The following is a 16,775-nucleotide window of genomic DNA, read 5'->3' on the forward strand; positions in this document are numbered from 1 at the left end:
GTGCATGGGCACTGAAATATCTTTGCATCTTGAAAGCTAAGCCTTTCTGGACAGGAGTGAGGCATGGGGTAGCTGCCGTGGTGCAGTCTGTTCTGAAGCCATTCCAGAGACACAAAGAGGGCTTGGTATCAGGCTGTCTGTCCAAGCACTAATTTTGCAGGGGGTTGAGGGTGAGTAATGGATGCTGTGCATAAAAACAGTGGAGGTATGCTAATTTACACCAGCTGAGGATCTAGTCCAGTATGCTGATTGGTGCCCCTTATCCCTCCCCAGTGGATAACTAGTTACAGGTATACAACCTTGTACTGGCTAGCTCTCACTGTGATGTTCGTTTCTTTGCCATATGGCACTGAAGGATGAAAACGCTCTGTAAATATTGTTTCTGTTGAGATGATGTCCAGAGGCCCCAACTGGAATGAAAGGTCCCTGATTTCACAGGATGTAGCTGACACTTGACAGCACATCACCTTCTCTTTAGCCCAGTGAATGGCTCAACTTCTATCACCACCCATTAACTGCGGTGAAAGCCATTATGAGCCAGAGCATCGAATGGTTTGTTAGAGAAGTTTAAGCAAGGAGTATGTTTCCCATTAAAAGTTATGGGCACAGGATGTTGTTAGTCTGCCCCTGAGAGCCTTCTGCCATGTGTCACCTACTCAGTTCAATCAGTTACACATCATCAGTGTGGTTTAACTTCCCTTTTATAGGCACAGAGGAGCAGTGATTCTGTGCCCTTTCCTAGTCTGAAGGGGGAAGGAATTGATAGGACTAGAGCCTGCATTGCAGGCACACAGTGGTGAGGAGACTTCTGAGTCACTCTTGGGCTTCATGGCAGTCCGATTTGGAGAGTCCTTGGAAGTTCTATAACTGGAACCGGAGAACTCCAGATCTGTGCCCAGCTCAGCCATTAGCCTTTAATTTAGCCCAGATGATGCAGTTATATTTTACTGGCCATTCTCTGATGTGCTTTCCTATCCAGCATATGACGAAAGGCTCTGATAATTTTCCAGTGCTGAAAGCAGCTTTAAAGCCAGGTGCCTTGGTTCCACAAGTCCAAATGCACAGAACTCGGAGGGAGCCTTCAAAAATAGCTTTCCTATGCCCCCAAATGGTCACAACTTTAAATCCTGTTATCTTGTAGCCTCCCCACCACCACCGTTGTTTTCTTCCCCTGAAGGGCCTTGACATTTTTACAGGTGGAACAACTGTCACTGGTGCAGGAGCAAATCTTACTTGTTCTGAGCCTTTAGCAAGAATAGTTTTGGGGAAAATTCCACTTTTTAGAGTGGTGTGAGGAGAAGGAAATATTTCAAAATCAGGTTGATTTTTTGTTTGTTTGTTTGTTTTTGATTAATAAATAGATGCTTGAAGGAGCTGAGGGGTTTGGAATATTTAAATATTTGAAAAATAGATTAATGGTCAGAGAGGGTACGTGAAATGGTGAGAGAGGCATGATAAATGCATTTATTATATGCATATCACTCCTGTATGTGTGGGAGGGGGGTGTCTAGGAATTCTACATATACAATAAATTACTAGAAACCAGGATTACTTTAATTTCTCCAAATGGGAGGCAAGAGACCCCATGTTTCCACTTTACCAAAGAAACTGATACATTGGTCTGGATCCACCTCTTGTGTGGCAGAGCTCCATTGAAATTTACAGAGCTACACTAGTTTACATCAGCTGAGAATTGGGCCTACTTCTATAAAACAATTGTTAGTGATTCACTATGTTACAAACATTGAACTGCCTCTTAACCTGCAGTGCTTAAGGAATAACAGTCTTAAATTCCTGTGCCCTAGTTCAAAAGGGCAGTTAAGAAATGATGACCTTTTGGTGACCCTATACTGAATGGGGGATTTCTCCTGTGTGCACACAATACTCAGTGGCCAATAGTGGATGAAGGAACCAAATTGTAGGATTCTAGCTCAGTGGAAACATGGAAAACTTCTTGTTGGTTATGCTGTTACATGAGTGTGTGTGTGTGTGTGTGTGTTATATACAATATATATACCTGTCTGTGTGTGAGTAATATTAAAATTCAATAGAATAATTTTTCACTATATATTTAAACTAAACCTGAAATGTATATTAACACATTGGGCAGGTTGGCATGAAAAACTGAATTGGTAGAATTAAGCACCTGGGTGAGAAATGAAATGGGCGTTAATCTCTAGTTTTACTGTCACAATATTTAAAAGCTAATCTGTACAACATCTAGTGCAGTGGAGTCTTGATCTGTGACTAGAGTACCATAGTAATATTTAAAGGCTCTTCCCTTGCTATGCTCAGCTCAGCCATCATCAGAAAGACCCACCATCCCGTCAACTGGGTCCTACCCACCAACTCCCAGACTCTGCAGCCCTGACTCCTGGCTGCACCCCTTCCCTCTCTTCCTTCCCTTTCTCCTACCTAATTAGTGATAGTTTTCAGGATGACCTATGCAATCACTGCCTTGAAGAGAATTGACCCTACCTTTGTGGAGGGAATGTAGTTGCATTTCTTAGTGTCAGTCCAATTTAGCTCCTCCTCCTCTCCCCCCCCCCAATCTTATCCCACCCTCAAGAAAACAGTTGCAAACTACTTGCTGGTAAATGGATTGTATACAAACATAGCAAATCTTGTTTCTCAGGGGGAGGGGAAGAGGGAGAAGGCTGTGGATACAGTGCTGACACTTTTAAAATGAAAATGCTCTTCTCATCACATTTATCCCAACAGAAGAGCGAGTTGTTCCCATTGAAGTCTGCCGATCCAAACTGTCAAAATACTTGCAAGGAGTAGTTTTCCGCTGTGATAAGTGTACCTTCACCTGCTCCAGTGATGAGAGCTTACAGCAGCACATAGAGAAGCACAATGAACTGAAACCTTACAAATGCCAACTCTGCTACTATGAGACCAAACACACGGAGGAGCTGGACACTCATCTTCGAGATGAGCATAAAGTAAGTTCTTAGCAGGATTTTCTCTGGGACTATGTACACATTGCAAGTGGTAAGTTGACTTGGCTTTTAGCAAAGGTAAGTGATTCAAGATTTGGAAATGACCATCAGGATGGAATAATTTTTTTGTGAAATTCCTATTTTCCAAAATCTTGTTTGTTTGCAGGGCTTTTTCCTGAATTTTGGGTACTGGTCCTGAGCCATTCAGATACCTTAATGTGTATGTAGAGAATGTACCTTTTTTTAATAGTTATGAAGCAACGATTAAGGCAGTGTGATCCAGTCCCATAAAAGTTGGGAGATTTCAAAAGTTGAGATTGTTCTGGCAATAAATAACATCAACAACTTGGCGTGCAGTGCATATTTTAATAACCGTGTGATACATTTTAGTTTACACTTAAGGAAAAGATACATAAAAAATACACCATGTGTACATCATGCTAAGTTACTGGTGCTTTAGCAATATTAATTTTTAGAATTACCTGACTATGGGTGTGACTCAAACCCATTGAAGTCATTAAGTCTATGTCCAGTAATATCGGTTGTCTTCGGATCAGGCCCTTTAATTCTAACTCAAGATGTTCTTGTGAGGGATGATCCTCTCCAGAATAGAGGCTTTGCATTGCTTCAGCTCAGAATTTTAGGAATACATATTTTTTGTCAGACTTTGTAGGGAAATAACCACTTAACTCTTGTTAACAGGAGCTAAACAGTTAAATCCCCATGCTGGAAATTTACTCTCACTACTTTTGCTAAACAAACCAAAAATGTTGTTGACAAAATGAGCGCCAAAAGTGTCAGCAGAATCTGTTTTGCCCTAAAAGTTATTCCACTGCATTTTAAAAACTATCTCTGTGAACTGCAATGCATTTATTTTCCTTATGTCAGCTTGTTAATAATTGGCATGCTTCTCTCCCCTTCTCTTTACTGCTGCTTTAGAATCTTTCTACTCCTCCGCAATATACAATTTTTAGCTCTCCCATTTCCCCCACTGATCACAGCCTGGGTGCTGGGCCAGGATTCACTATGCCTTTGATTGGGTGCTTCATTATGGGAAGATTTTACCCCATCCTGGCTCTTACCAGAGGTGTATTCTCCTTGTCTCTAGTCATAGCCGAAATAACACAAGTAGTTACTTTGTTAATGCTCTCTCACACTCTTTAAAAACTAGTTATTTCAGACTATTTTATGCGCAGTACTTGTATCAAGCAGTGCTCCTTAGGTGTAGATGCTAGTCATGCTATTGTGTTTATTGTCATTTCCCTGTGGGAAAACACTTCACTTTGTAAAAGTTTCTCAGATGTAAAGTGACTTGCGCTTTAAATTCATTCCAATTCCCCTCCCAGAAAACAGCTGTGCCAAGCTGTTACTTCATCCAAGGTGCTGCAGGAAATGTTGTACTGGATTTACCTCTCTCTCTAAGTCAGTACTGGATCAGAGCCTTGGCATAATGCTGGTGCTACAGGAGGTGCTGTTGTTTCAGATTGGTCCTGCTTTGAGCAGAGGGTTGGAGTAGATGACCTCCTGAGGTCCCTTCCCACCCTGAGATTCTATGAGATCAGTCTGAATCCAAAGTCATGACCACTAGTGGTCATTAAAAATCCCAGGGCGCTGTTCACAAAAAAGTTATTAGCCCCAGTGTCCTGGTCACATTTCATCTTGGGTAATTGTATTCTATTCCTCTGTTGTAAATCTTTGTCCACAATTTCAGTTGGATACACGAGTTCTTCACTGCCCATCCTAAGCTGTTAGATACTATTGCTGTGAGCTGTTAAATAGCTGGCGCATTTCACCTGAGGGTTAGCGGAATTTGACTGCTGGGTGAAGTGTTCCCTTTATAGTTTGTAAATCAGTTTGTGAAGCACTTAGCAATCCTTTGTAATGAAAATTAATCTGTTATTAATGAGTGAAAATGTACTCACTCGGACAGCAGACATGTATAGTTAACGGACCCATCTCCCATGCATTAAACTGAATGAATCATTCATAAAGGATTCTGTTGCATTAACATGGTGCTATATTAATATTATACCACGTAAGAGTAATAATCCCATGCAATGATGAAGACTGTAGAATGCTTGGTGGTTAATAGTGGTGCTTGTATTATTATTTATTATTTATTAAGTTTAAAACCGGCACATAAGAGAAAAACCAAGGAAGATTCCTCAGCTGATAAGATGGTTGCAAGGTGAAGCGTGGAGAAATGCTGTATAAAAAAACTTAAGCGAAACAATTAGAGAAGTGTCTAATTGTGTTTCAAGGGAATGGGTATTAACTTGACAGAGTGTTGGTAAAATGGCCTCTGGCAAATTTTACTCATCAGCCATTACTCTGCAAATAGAGGTTTGTTTTTTTTTTTTAAATAGACATGAATATTAATTAATGTTTATATTGTTTCTTTTAAGGTGAGTCGTAATTTTGAGCTGGTTGGACGGGTTAACTTGGATCAGCTGGAACAAATGAAAGGGAAAACCGAGAGCTCCAGCAGTGATGAGGAAGAAAAGGAAGAGGAGATGAGCCCCAAGACTGAAGAGAGAGGTCAGTATTGCTTTCTTTTCTCCCAGTCTGGGCATAGGAATGTCTCTGATAGCCCATAGAACAAGATGAGCCATTGACTTAACAAGAGATTTTTCAGGAACCATGGACACATGTCAGCAAAGGCCTAATAGACAAGGTGCATATAGAGAAAAAGCAGATCACATCTAGGCAACTGAGATCTTTTGTACATGTCAGTAAATTGTTTTGTAGCATTTGTATGTCAGTAACCCATATGCAACCTTCCTGTTCCATGTTAATCCTTTGTGATACCAAAGTTAGTGGAGAAATTTATTTTTGGACCATCATCATTCTCTTGTCTTGCTCTTCTTTAGCTTTTTGTCCTCCCCCTCCTCTATGCATGACTCCCCTTTTTAGGTTCAGACTGGCTGGCAGCTGTGAAGCAAGAATAACAAAGTGCTCCATCTTGGAAGCACATTACCTATTAAGACCCCAGTTCAGCAACATACTTAAGGATGCACCTAACTTTTAGGATGTGAGTACTCCCATTGGTTGCAGTCAGACAATTCACTTGCTTCAAGCTGGGAACTTGGTGAAGTGAGTGGCTGAATCAGGGCCTGAATCATCTGTCAATTTCAGATTACAAGAGCTAGGCAACTTAAAACTGACATTTTTCACATTTTCTTCCAGTGAAATTGACAAAACCTTTCCCAAAAGGGGTGCCAAGGCTGAACCCCCTCAGCCTCTTCTCTCTCTGCCCCAGCTCTGGGCTAGAGTGGCCCATCTCTTTGCTGCTCTAGCTCCCAGAGCTGGAGGAGAAGTCAAATGTCCCAGCTCTCTGCCTCTCAGGCAGGCAAGTTAGAAGACTCTCATCAGTTCCACAAATGAAATTTGCAAGAGCCTTCTTGGCAGGCAGTCAGAAAATTCCATATCAGTTCTCCCAAGATGGAATTGTTCTCAACCCTTCCTCTGAAAATTCTCACTGTTTTGATGTTTCATCCTAGTTCGGGACAATTATTTTTTCCAAAAATGTGAAATTTTTCTTGGAAAGTGATTTTCCATTTTTTGGCCAGCTCTTCTGTGCAGTCCTACTCTGTTCTGTGCAGTAGCACACTCTGTTCATAAAGTACTCATCAGAAGGAGAATGGCATTCTTCTTTTCTGCAGCTGCTGATCCTGGTAATTTAACCAACATTAGTTGGGGAGGGAATATGAAAGAGAAATCTTCTATTCATAATACTGGGCTTTTCCCTTTAATATTTCTAAGTCGATTTAGTGCTTATGTAATTTGCCAAACCGATAGCCCCAAGACTGAAGTACTCTGTGTAGTCTCAAAACCCACCCTATATTGCGTACTTCTATCAACCAGACATAATATGGCAGCCACCGCTAACCAGGGTCATTTTGAACTAGTGACTCTCAAAGGTGAATCCCATTACCAGTTCCCTGTGCCATCCAGTTCCCATGTTCTATCATGCTGCTGACTGGCAGGTTACCAATTTCTCTCTACATCCAACTAAAGGAATGCTGTAAACTTTTTTTTATGAACTTAATAAGAATTCAAAATTGCATTCAAAAACTATTTCAGAAGGGAAAATATCCATCTCTTTGAAGTATTTTAAACTTGTTGCTGTTGTCTCACAGGCAACGTATAGAACAGAATGTGCGTTTAGGTTTTGTCTTTCCTTCCAATGAAATCTCAGCATGTTAGCTATTTTAGTGTCATGACACAGTCCATAGTTAGGACATTGCTTTTTAACAGTTTTTGTGCTCAGTGATAACTCACACAGAGCTTTTTTTTAATGAGGGCAGAGCCATCCCTAGGGGATGGTGAATCAGGGTGACCGCTCCGGGCCCCATGCTTTGGGGGGCCCTGCAGGCCAGTGCAATTAGCTGGCCCTGCCTGGGCTGCGGGTGAACTGCTGGCTGGGGGAGGCTACCCCCAGCCCTGCCCCTTCCACCCGAGGGAGAGCGCACCAGGAGGGAGAGCCACCACTGAAGCCTCCCCAGTCCTGGAGCGCTGGGGGAGAGAGCATTGGTGCTGCCGCAGCCTCCCCAACCCCGGGAAGGCAGGTGGCGGAGCCCAGCCCCCTGGAGCCCAGTGGTGATACCGAAGCTAGGCCCTGTGGGGGGCAGAGTGTGAGCAAGGCCAGGCTGGCTGTTTGGGGAGGCACCGGGTCCCTACCTGCCCCCGGGTCACTTCAGGCCTGGACCCCTAGGGATGGCCTTAAATGAGCGGGAGGAGTGTTGGATAAGAAACTACATAGCTGTTATTGAATCTTTTTTCCATGAGATCTTTTATGGTGGACCTAGAGAAATTAAAAGATCAGCAGAAGGGATGTCTTTTTCACAAATACTCAAAAATATGGCATCTGTAAAGGTGCAGCATCCCAGGTAAAAGTGTAAGTTAATGTCCATGTAATTAGTCCTGTCAGATCAACAGTGGGTTTTGAACCTAGGAGCTGCAGTGCTGAAAGCATCAGCCTGTACTGACTGGTTTAGCGAGAGGACCAGATCCCCTGACTTGCAGCTGCAGCAGACCTGTTACCTTCTTATGTGGACCAACACAGTAAACATTCTATTTTAACTTGTGTTCAGGATACTTACATCTCTGGATGCTTTTTATTATGCAAATACAAGATTAGAACCATCTGGATTGGGGTTTTAATCATCAGGTACAGTAGAAATATCTACATTTCCCAAATTCAGTGGTTATAATGTGGAGAGTATTTCACCATTTTATATATATTTTCACTTGCAGCTGGGTCTCTCCATCTGTGAGTGGTTAAAAATAATCCATGTTTGATCAAACAATGGGTCGAAAAATCATACTTTTTTGAGGATTTTATTTACCTACCATTCTCTGCTGATTACTCTTTAGGAAATTATGTCTCTTCTCTCCCTTTTAGCTAGTATCAGCTGCAATAGTATCCATGTAATATCTGACATAGTACATACATTCTCTGGTAGAGACGCTGTGGGTAAAATTTTCAAAAGTGCCTTTGTCCCATTTTCAAAATAACATTAGGCACTTTAAAAGTCCAAGTTCCATTGACTTTCAATGAGACTTAGTCTCCTATGTCATTAGGACAAGAAAATTTTACCCTGCATCTTGTGCCAGGGACTGGACTTTACATAACAGGCCTCTTTCAACTGTAAGTACCATGGATGAAATTTTGCTCCCTGTTATGTTCAACACATGCACAGAGAAAAGTTAGGAAAAAAACGTAAGTGCTCTTGCTGGAAGTTTGTAGTATAACACTATTTTTATTTCTTAGAATTAAGAACAGTTACACACAAGAACCCAAAAACAGAGAGAGAGAAAGCAGGCTGCTCCTTAAAACAAAGAGGCACAAGTCTCCCCATCTTACTGTAGCCTGGCTGTCTGTAGACTGACTGCTGTTAGGCCCAAATCTCATGCTTCCCTATAAAGCCCCGTATCCTGCAAACCGGACCGGGAAAATCCCCTAAAAATTGATGTGACTAATTTTAACCGAGTTTCAATACACCACAGCCCCACTCAGGTCAATGACTTCAGTACAGTTGGGAATTCTCACCAGGGGCTAGGTTCGTGACTTGGCCTACAAGTCAGCATAGGGGAGTAAGAATCCCTGTCACATCCTTTATGTGGGCTACTGGAACCACAGAATCCATGAATGCAGGAGTAAGCAAAGCGGTGCAACCACATATTGCTCCCTGGAGAAGATGGGTGAAGGGTGGCAGGGAATGGAGGGAGCCTGGGTACAACATGTCAGCACAGATAAGCTGTTGTGTGCGGGGCTGGGGGAAAGGAATAACTTAGTGTAGGACAGCAGAAAATTAACAACCCCTGGGAGCAACAAAAGGGAGGGGAGGGATGATGTTCCTTTCCTGGGATACTTCTGAGACAGAGCAGCTACGTGCCACCCCTTGCTAGAAGCAGTGTCCTAGACGCACAGTCTCCCTCTGTGAACGTCTATCCTTTGTTCTTAGAACTCAGATTGTGAAATGATTCATACATTAGCAAACAAGCCATGTATGCCCACAAAATAACACACAATCAAAGGCAGTCAGGTGTCTGGAGTGTGTACAAAATATCCTTTTCCCCTTGGAACCATGGCATCTACCCAGCTTGGTAGATCTGAGATGACCTTAGTGCTTTCAGCTTGATTTGTAATTCAGGGAGCCATCCACATTCACAAACCTTAAAACCAAACTGACCGGGAAGTCATGGGGAGTGGGAGAGGAGAACATGGTCTGTTCAGAAAGGGTGGAGGAGTTCCTAGGCTAACACTCATTAATGTTAATGGGAATTACAAGTCTAAATCCCCCTCATGCATTTGAACAAAATAGGGTCTGTTGTCTGCACCTCCTCTGCACGGACCCAGAGTAAATTTCCCATTGGCTGCTGTGGTGTAGGTGTATTCTTGAACATAAGAGCAGCTCTTGCCCCCAAAACTTCTTACTCTCAGTAGGTGATAGACTAGTCCTGGTGCAGAGATGAGGTGTTCTAGTGGTGCTTATAAGTTTGTACTACACACATAAGTGTGTATGTCCAAGCTTAGGGGCAGAGCTTCAACTGATGTAAACTGGCCTTGTGCTATTGACTCCATGCTGATTCACATCAGCTGAGTATCTGGCCCCATGGATCTTAGTCATATAATGAAGTGCTGCATCCTGCGATATCTGAAGCCAGTTCTCCTTTAAGGGGAAAAGGATAAAAGCTGTATAAAGGAACATTCCCCCTACAATTTAAACAACTGATGAAGGTTACAAACTCATTGCAACACACATCTCTACAAAACATGCATACAGAGAATGGGAGTGAGTGTGTGGGTAATTTTGAGTCATAGCTTGAACGTGAATGGACTAAATTTGAAAGTGAGGAAACCAGGCAAGCAGAGATCAAAACGGAACGAAGCAAAATCCCTTTGCTTTCATTATGTAGTTGGGGAGGAGTCAGAAAGGCATTCTGTTGATTTCTTGCTCAAGATAATCCCTGCTAAGGAATTAATGCTCTGAACAGATGGTGCTGTCTCATTTCCAGTGAAAAGAATCAACTGAGATAGTCTATGCAATTATTTTTAATGGCTTGTGTGGCGATCTTCTTAATTTGTGAGTGAAGGTTTCATCTTTTGTTAAAGCTGGCTCCATTCACGAAGGGCTTGGTTTTTAGAAGTGCTGAGTGTCCACAGCCTCCCCTGACTTCAGTTGAACTTGTAGGTGCTTGGCACTTCTGCAGATCAGGGCAGTGACATTTTTTGTAAAAGATTAGGATGGGAGGAAACACCGATCCAGTTAAATATCACTGGAGAATGGTATCAGGTACTGCTTTACATATGAGATATTATAGACATGGGCATGAGGGACTCGTATTTGGGGATCAGATGCCTACTATAATGAGACTGCATAGCCCAAAATTTGCTTTGTGACTGAAAAATGTATTTAGACTTGTATTTATTTTCTTTCTTACAAGCTGTTTCCACATTAAGCTTCCCTCATAAAATTGATTTTGAACTCTGAGGGAGGTATGCATGTTCTCTAGCCACTGGGAAATGTGGAGAAAGGGGGTGTACCTGTGGGTGGCAAACTTCATCACATTGGTTTGCAGAGACGTTTTGAAGATGGGGAGCAGGAATCTCGAACTGCAAAGTGTGTTGAGAGTTTGAGCCAGATTTTTCAAAAGGATTCCTCTTTCAGAAAGATAGTAGATGAGGCCACACTAGCTTATCGTAATTGCCCTTTCTGGCCATAACATTGATGAATCTGTGAATGACATTTTTTTTACTCTTTCTCAGATTCCATGATGTTCTCTGACAGTGGCGCTCCTGAGAAGCGTTTTCCATGTGAGTTTTGTGGGAGGTCATTTACAGAGGGCTCTGAGTGGGAACGGCACGTACTGAGACATGGCATGTAAGTTTGTTTACAGACTACTTTTCATCACAGCTGAAGGCAACAGTAGATTTTTGTTCTTCCCCACCCGAAGCCTAGTAAAGGCAAACACAGGGAGGTGAACAAATAATTAGAGGAAGTCACCATAGGAGTCGTGTGAAATTCTCTGGTCTGTGTTATAAAGGAGGTCAAACTAGACAATTATAATGGTCCCTTCTGGGCTTAATATTTATGAATCTAGTGAACCCAGAATTCCAAGGTGGCTACGGTACTCAAAATGGATCAGAACCAAAACCTCAGTCTAACTCTCTCTCTATTCCCCCATTATTGGGGGGGGCTGGATCCAGACCCCAGATGTTAGTGTGTTCCCTTGCAACTTCAGGCCTGGATCAGATCCCAGGTTGGACGGAACCTCTTTTTGAGATGTGGCCCAAGATGGCAGAAGTCTCACAAGTACAGCTCATCTTCAGAAACTTCCACCATTTTGGTCCAGAATCTTGTGTGAACAGCTCCAGGAATACAGTGCTATCTAATCCAAACTTGAATCATGGGACCAGGTTGGCCTTAAACCGGACCTCAGAATCTCAGTGCTAAAAGTCATCCTGATCCGAACACCACTTCATTGGTCTAATGAAGCTGGACACTACTGTTGCCATTTTCGAGCTCATAAGCCAGCATTGAAGATGCCTACAAATCATTGTGCACTTTCCGCATGGGCTCCACTCTTTTGGTTTCCCTTTCTAGTCTTTGTCTTAGAACACTGATATTAAACTTATGGTAAATTATGTGCACTAAAGTTTTGAAATCTTCAGGCAGAGGACATCTCTCTAAAAGTCCTATTGTGAGGTTACTAGCAAATGATTTTATATTGTGCACTCATTAATAGCAGTCCACGCTGTTGCACGTGGATGGTGCAGTCAGCTGTGGTGTTTGCTACAGTCACTTGCCTTTGAGAATATTTTTGTCTGAAATCTCTTAAATGCTCCTTATGTACTCCAAAATGGAGGGTTCTTGCAACATTACTGTCACTTGGAAGACACGTTAATGTCGTTTTTGTATATTGCTAGGCTGACGACCTTTTGGATAGGGTTACTGTATTTCAGGGTCCCAAAAAGAGGTCACTGCTGGAGGGGGAGGGAGCTGAAGAGGGGAGGACAGCTGGGAGTGCTGGAGGAGGTATTTGGGGGATACTGAGGGTGTGGTGTACTGGGAGGGGTATCTGGGGGTGCTGGAAGGGCTACCTGGAGTGCGTGCACTAGTGCTTGCAGGGGTTACTCACTGGAGGCAGGGGGGCCGTGTCGCTCCCTGTCGTATTGATAGGGTGGCTGGCACAAGCCCAGGATGCAGCAAGAGCCATCAGTCAGCACCTCCTTATGTGGACCCCCCACCCCCCTTCACCCCAGGGCTGGGGGCCTGGGATGGGCGGGATCCAGCAGCTGTGGCTGCAGGGAAATGGACCAATCGGGGCTATTGCTGAGCTGCAAGGACTGCTCTGCAAAAATCCCGGGCATTGCCTGTTGTTTGAAAAATCTGCCCAGACAGAAGGTGGAGGATCAAAAAAAAGATAGTGTCTGGGGACAACCCAGACGTATGATAACCATACTTTTGGGGATAACAGACACTTCAGTTTTCTTACCCTTTATCTTGTGTGTTTAGATAGTCAGAGTCTCTGCCCTAAAGTGCTTACACTGTGTTTGACAGCACCTCGCGCAGTGGGGCTTTATAATCGTACTGATGAGTGTACCGAGTTTAAAGACTGCAGCTCATTAGGCTCTTCAGTGGTTGAAAAGCCATTAGCCTTTTTAGATTGTTCACTCTTCAGGGAAGGACTGTCTTCACGCTCACATACCTAGCACGCTTGGGGACCAATTCTAATACAGATTATGAGTTCAAGGGAAAAGGGGAAGGGGGTTGATCTTTCAGTGACCTCTAATGAAAGGGTCAAACATCAAATTTGGGATTGTTTCTGCCCCTTATGTTCAACAGCCCATAATGAATAAGTACCAAATATCAAACTCTGAATACGCAGAAATTAGTGTTTCATTGTGTCACTTGTCCTGTTGCAAGTGTATCATTAGATGCTGGATGTTTGACTAGTTGTATTCTCTGTGAATGTCATTAGAGGAGAAGCGAGCTGTTTTTCCCTGCTGCAATAAGTAAAGGAGGGCTTGTTTTCTGTGGGTCTGATCGAAAAGTTTTCCACTTTTTGTTGCTCAAATTTCAGGGCCCTGAATGAAAGTAAGCGAGGGACCAGGGAAGATGAACAGCCGAAGGAGAACGCAGAGGAGGATGTTAAGGTACCATCAGCAGAAGAAAAGGAAAGCAGTGAGGAAATGGTGGACTTTTCCCACAAGAATGAAACTGCAGTCCTTGGTGTGGCTGCCGATAAATCTCTCCAAGAGAACACAGAGGCCAAAAACGAATAAGCATTTGGTGTGATTTTAATTAACCTACTTGAACAGTGATGAAAGGGGTGGGGGGTGGGCTGAAGGAAGAAACAAAGCTGCTTTTAGGACTGAATGATCTATTTTCAAAGCACTGGTACCTGTGTGAGTGTGTGTATATTAAAGTTATTTAAATGATGGAATAAGTGGCTCCATTACATCACTGCATCTTTTCTTCTGGATTTTGACAATGGGAAGTTACATTCATCTTGGACTAACGAAGCAACTTCCCAGGTTCCTACATTACACAATGTGCTTTGCAATGGAGACTTGGATTGTTTGAGAACAGACGCGTCGTGAGCGTGGAAGAAGGGGGGACAACTTTTTGACGCACAAATTTCAGTGCGTTTTTCTAGTTTTAATACAGTACACTTTTCCAGACTGAATGCAACTGCTTTAGAAAAGAAAAGAAAGGATTTAAAAAAAAAACTGCTTTGCATAAAACAGTCACCTGTTTCTTAGTACCTCAAAATTAACCAAGGGAAATCTCTGCATTTGTCAGTACTACCTGTTGTCGTTGTGGTTAAATGTAGAGACTGCTGGCTGAGGTGGTGAATGGAGGAAGAAAAAAAGAAGTTTTAAAGAAAGGAAAACAAATTGTGCTTAAAATCCCAGTGTGGGTTTTATTTCTTAAAATACTGTGATTTTTTAATTATTTTAGTAAAAAAAAATACAAAAAAAAAGAGAGAGAGACTTTAATTCCTAGATAACTGTTTGTGAATTGTCATCCTTTATTCCAGGTAAGCTGTTTGTTAGTATTCAACTATAATTTTAGGGTTTGATAGATTCATGTGACTGATTGTGCGGTTTTGTTTGCCACATGTTTGTTTTCTATCTGCCTGAGGTGTTACAAATACAGCACAATTAAGTTTCTCATGTAAAATTATTTCTTTTTCAGTGGGGGGGAAAAGGGGAAAGGAGACTTGTTCTTGCGAACAAATTTTTTTTAAACATATGGAAATAACAAAGAAGTTTAACTTTTTTTAAAAATTTAAACTAAAGAACCAAACTTACGGCACAGCTATGCAGCTTGTGGACCAGCCACTTAGGTCCTCATAACCATTCTGTTGCTTGTCAAATTAACATTGATCAGTCTCACGCCAGTAACTTTTCGTTAAGATTGGCTGCCTTTTTGTATGTGGTGTGTGGTTTTTTCTTTTTGTTTTTGTGCGGTGGGGAGGTGGGAGGGGGTCTCTGATAACACGTGTTTTTGCAAGGGAAGGTGAAATAGTTACATACTACATGGAGCTTGAATCTAACTCGAGTCAAGACAGGAGTTGCTATTTTTCCCTCCTCCTTAGCATGAGGGGAGCAGCATAGAATAAATAGGAATCTACACCCACGGGGAAGGATCCTGCACTCTTTAATTCCCCCCGCCCTTTGGTGAAATGCCCACTGACGTCTATGGGAGTTTAGCCTGAGTAAGGAGTGCAGAATCCAGGTCCATGGTATGTTCTGACCATGAACAAAAAAGAGTTTCTTTCCAAAAAGTAGAAAATACTTGACTGAAACCTAGTTTTAGAAATGCATGTGTCTCTTCGTTTGTTTTTTTGTTTTTGGGGGGATGTATTGGGAGGGAGGGGAAAAGACAGGAAGCTAGTGAGAAGACAGCATCCCACAAAGCTTCACATAAAATTGATGGCAAAAATGTTGCATTTGTGGAATAAGTGCTACTTGAAAAGCATGGTGTTTTTGCTTTTAAGGATTCATCCTCTGAGGGGTTTCTTTGGAGGTGGGAGGGAGCATCATGTGGAAAACACAGCAGAGGGACAAGTATAAATACACATTTTGTGTCTGTATTTGTTTTTTTAATTGGCCTCATTTCAAATGTATTTAAACAGTTCCATACCTGGATTGGGTGTTTGTAATGGTTACCAAAAACGAAAAAGAAAAAAAAATGAAATAAATGATTGTGACATGCTTTTATCACTACTTTATTTTTCAAATAACATGTAAATATTGTAATCCATTGGATTTTGTTTTGCTAACCTGTTAATAAAAATATGGGACCATTATCCTTTTAACAAGCCTAGAATGTCATATATTTCTTTTTTTCTCTCCCCCCCCGACCCCCTTCCAATGTATACCTGATATATTGTGGACACCACATTTTAGATGCATTATTATGAATTCTGTTAACTGTAATGATGACATAGAATTGAAAATAACATTTTTTTTCATTGTTTAATTTATACAGAGGACTTTTTCAGAGTTTGACAGAAGGAAATAAATAGCAAAATGCTAACCCATCGCCTCCAGCACTCAGTATTTCCTGATTTTAAATTACTGCTTACTGACGGGGAGGAGGAGGGAGATCCTAAATTGTTGCACTGATGGGTTTGGTTTTTTGGGGGTTTTTTGGTTTTTTTTTTTGGTTTTTCTTAAGGCAATGAAAATGAATAAAGACTTTTTAAAAGTGTGTGTGTGTGTGTGTGTATAGTTCTATCTTAAGTACTTTTAATGGCCCCCATTACTGTAGTATTTGTCCCTTTCAACATCTGAGGATCTCTCAGATGCTTAATTGATTTTGCACTTTGCCTTGGGCAAATATGATTTCAGCAAACTGGCTGGCTTTTTTACTCTTGTATTTCTGCTGAGAATCTGGAAAGGACTTTGAGTTAATGACTGAAGACTGATCTGGAATCTTTTCCTTGGCAACCACAGATATTTAAATGCATTGGAAATTTGTGGCAAGTGTTCATTTTTGGGTATCGGTGTGTCAGCTCCTCCTATAATGCCAGAAGTTCCTTTGATTCATTGGGAGCAGAATTGGGCTGATAAATAGCACCAAAACCCTGATAATTACATCATCTTATATGTACCCTTCTCTTTAGGCATTTATACCACCCAAATCAAAATAATGTGGGGGCTGAAATACATATTCCCTTGAACTATAGAAAACAAAACAATATGTCTAAGGGTTTCTGTCACTGTCTTTCTAGATGCTTTTTGAAAACTTCTCATCTTTTTATTTGTATATTTTATTGATTTACAACATTCTGTAAACTCTTTATCTATTCCAT

The 16,775-nt window shown here is 41.8% G+C and overlaps 1 protein-coding gene across 14 annotated transcripts in view; it reads left to right on the forward strand.

Annotated features, from left to right (window-relative positions):
- Positions 1-15,997, forward strand: part of ZNF462 (zinc finger protein 462) — a 104,014-nt gene extending 88,017 nt beyond the window's left edge. For all 14 annotated transcript variants that reach the window (XM_038401244.2, XM_038401254.2, XM_043515551.1 and 11 more), the window contains 4 exons: positions 2,722-2,945; positions 5,348-5,480; positions 11,215-11,329; positions 13,533-15,997. In XM_038401244.2, coding sequence (XP_038257172.1) covers positions 2,722-2,945; positions 5,348-5,480; positions 11,215-11,329; positions 13,533-13,734 — 674 coding nt within the window. In that variant the 3' untranslated portion in view covers positions 13,735-15,997. The remainder of the gene's footprint in view (positions 1-2,721; positions 2,946-5,347; positions 5,481-11,214; positions 11,330-13,532) is intronic.
- Positions 15,998-16,775: the final 778 nt, after the last annotated feature.

Source organism: Dermochelys coriacea, chromosome 5 (genome assembly GCF_009764565.3).
Source record: "Dermochelys coriacea isolate rDerCor1 chromosome 5, rDerCor1.pri.v4, whole genome shotgun sequence".
Classification (NCBI taxonomy): Eukaryota; Metazoa; Chordata; order Testudines; family Dermochelyidae; genus Dermochelys; species Dermochelys coriacea.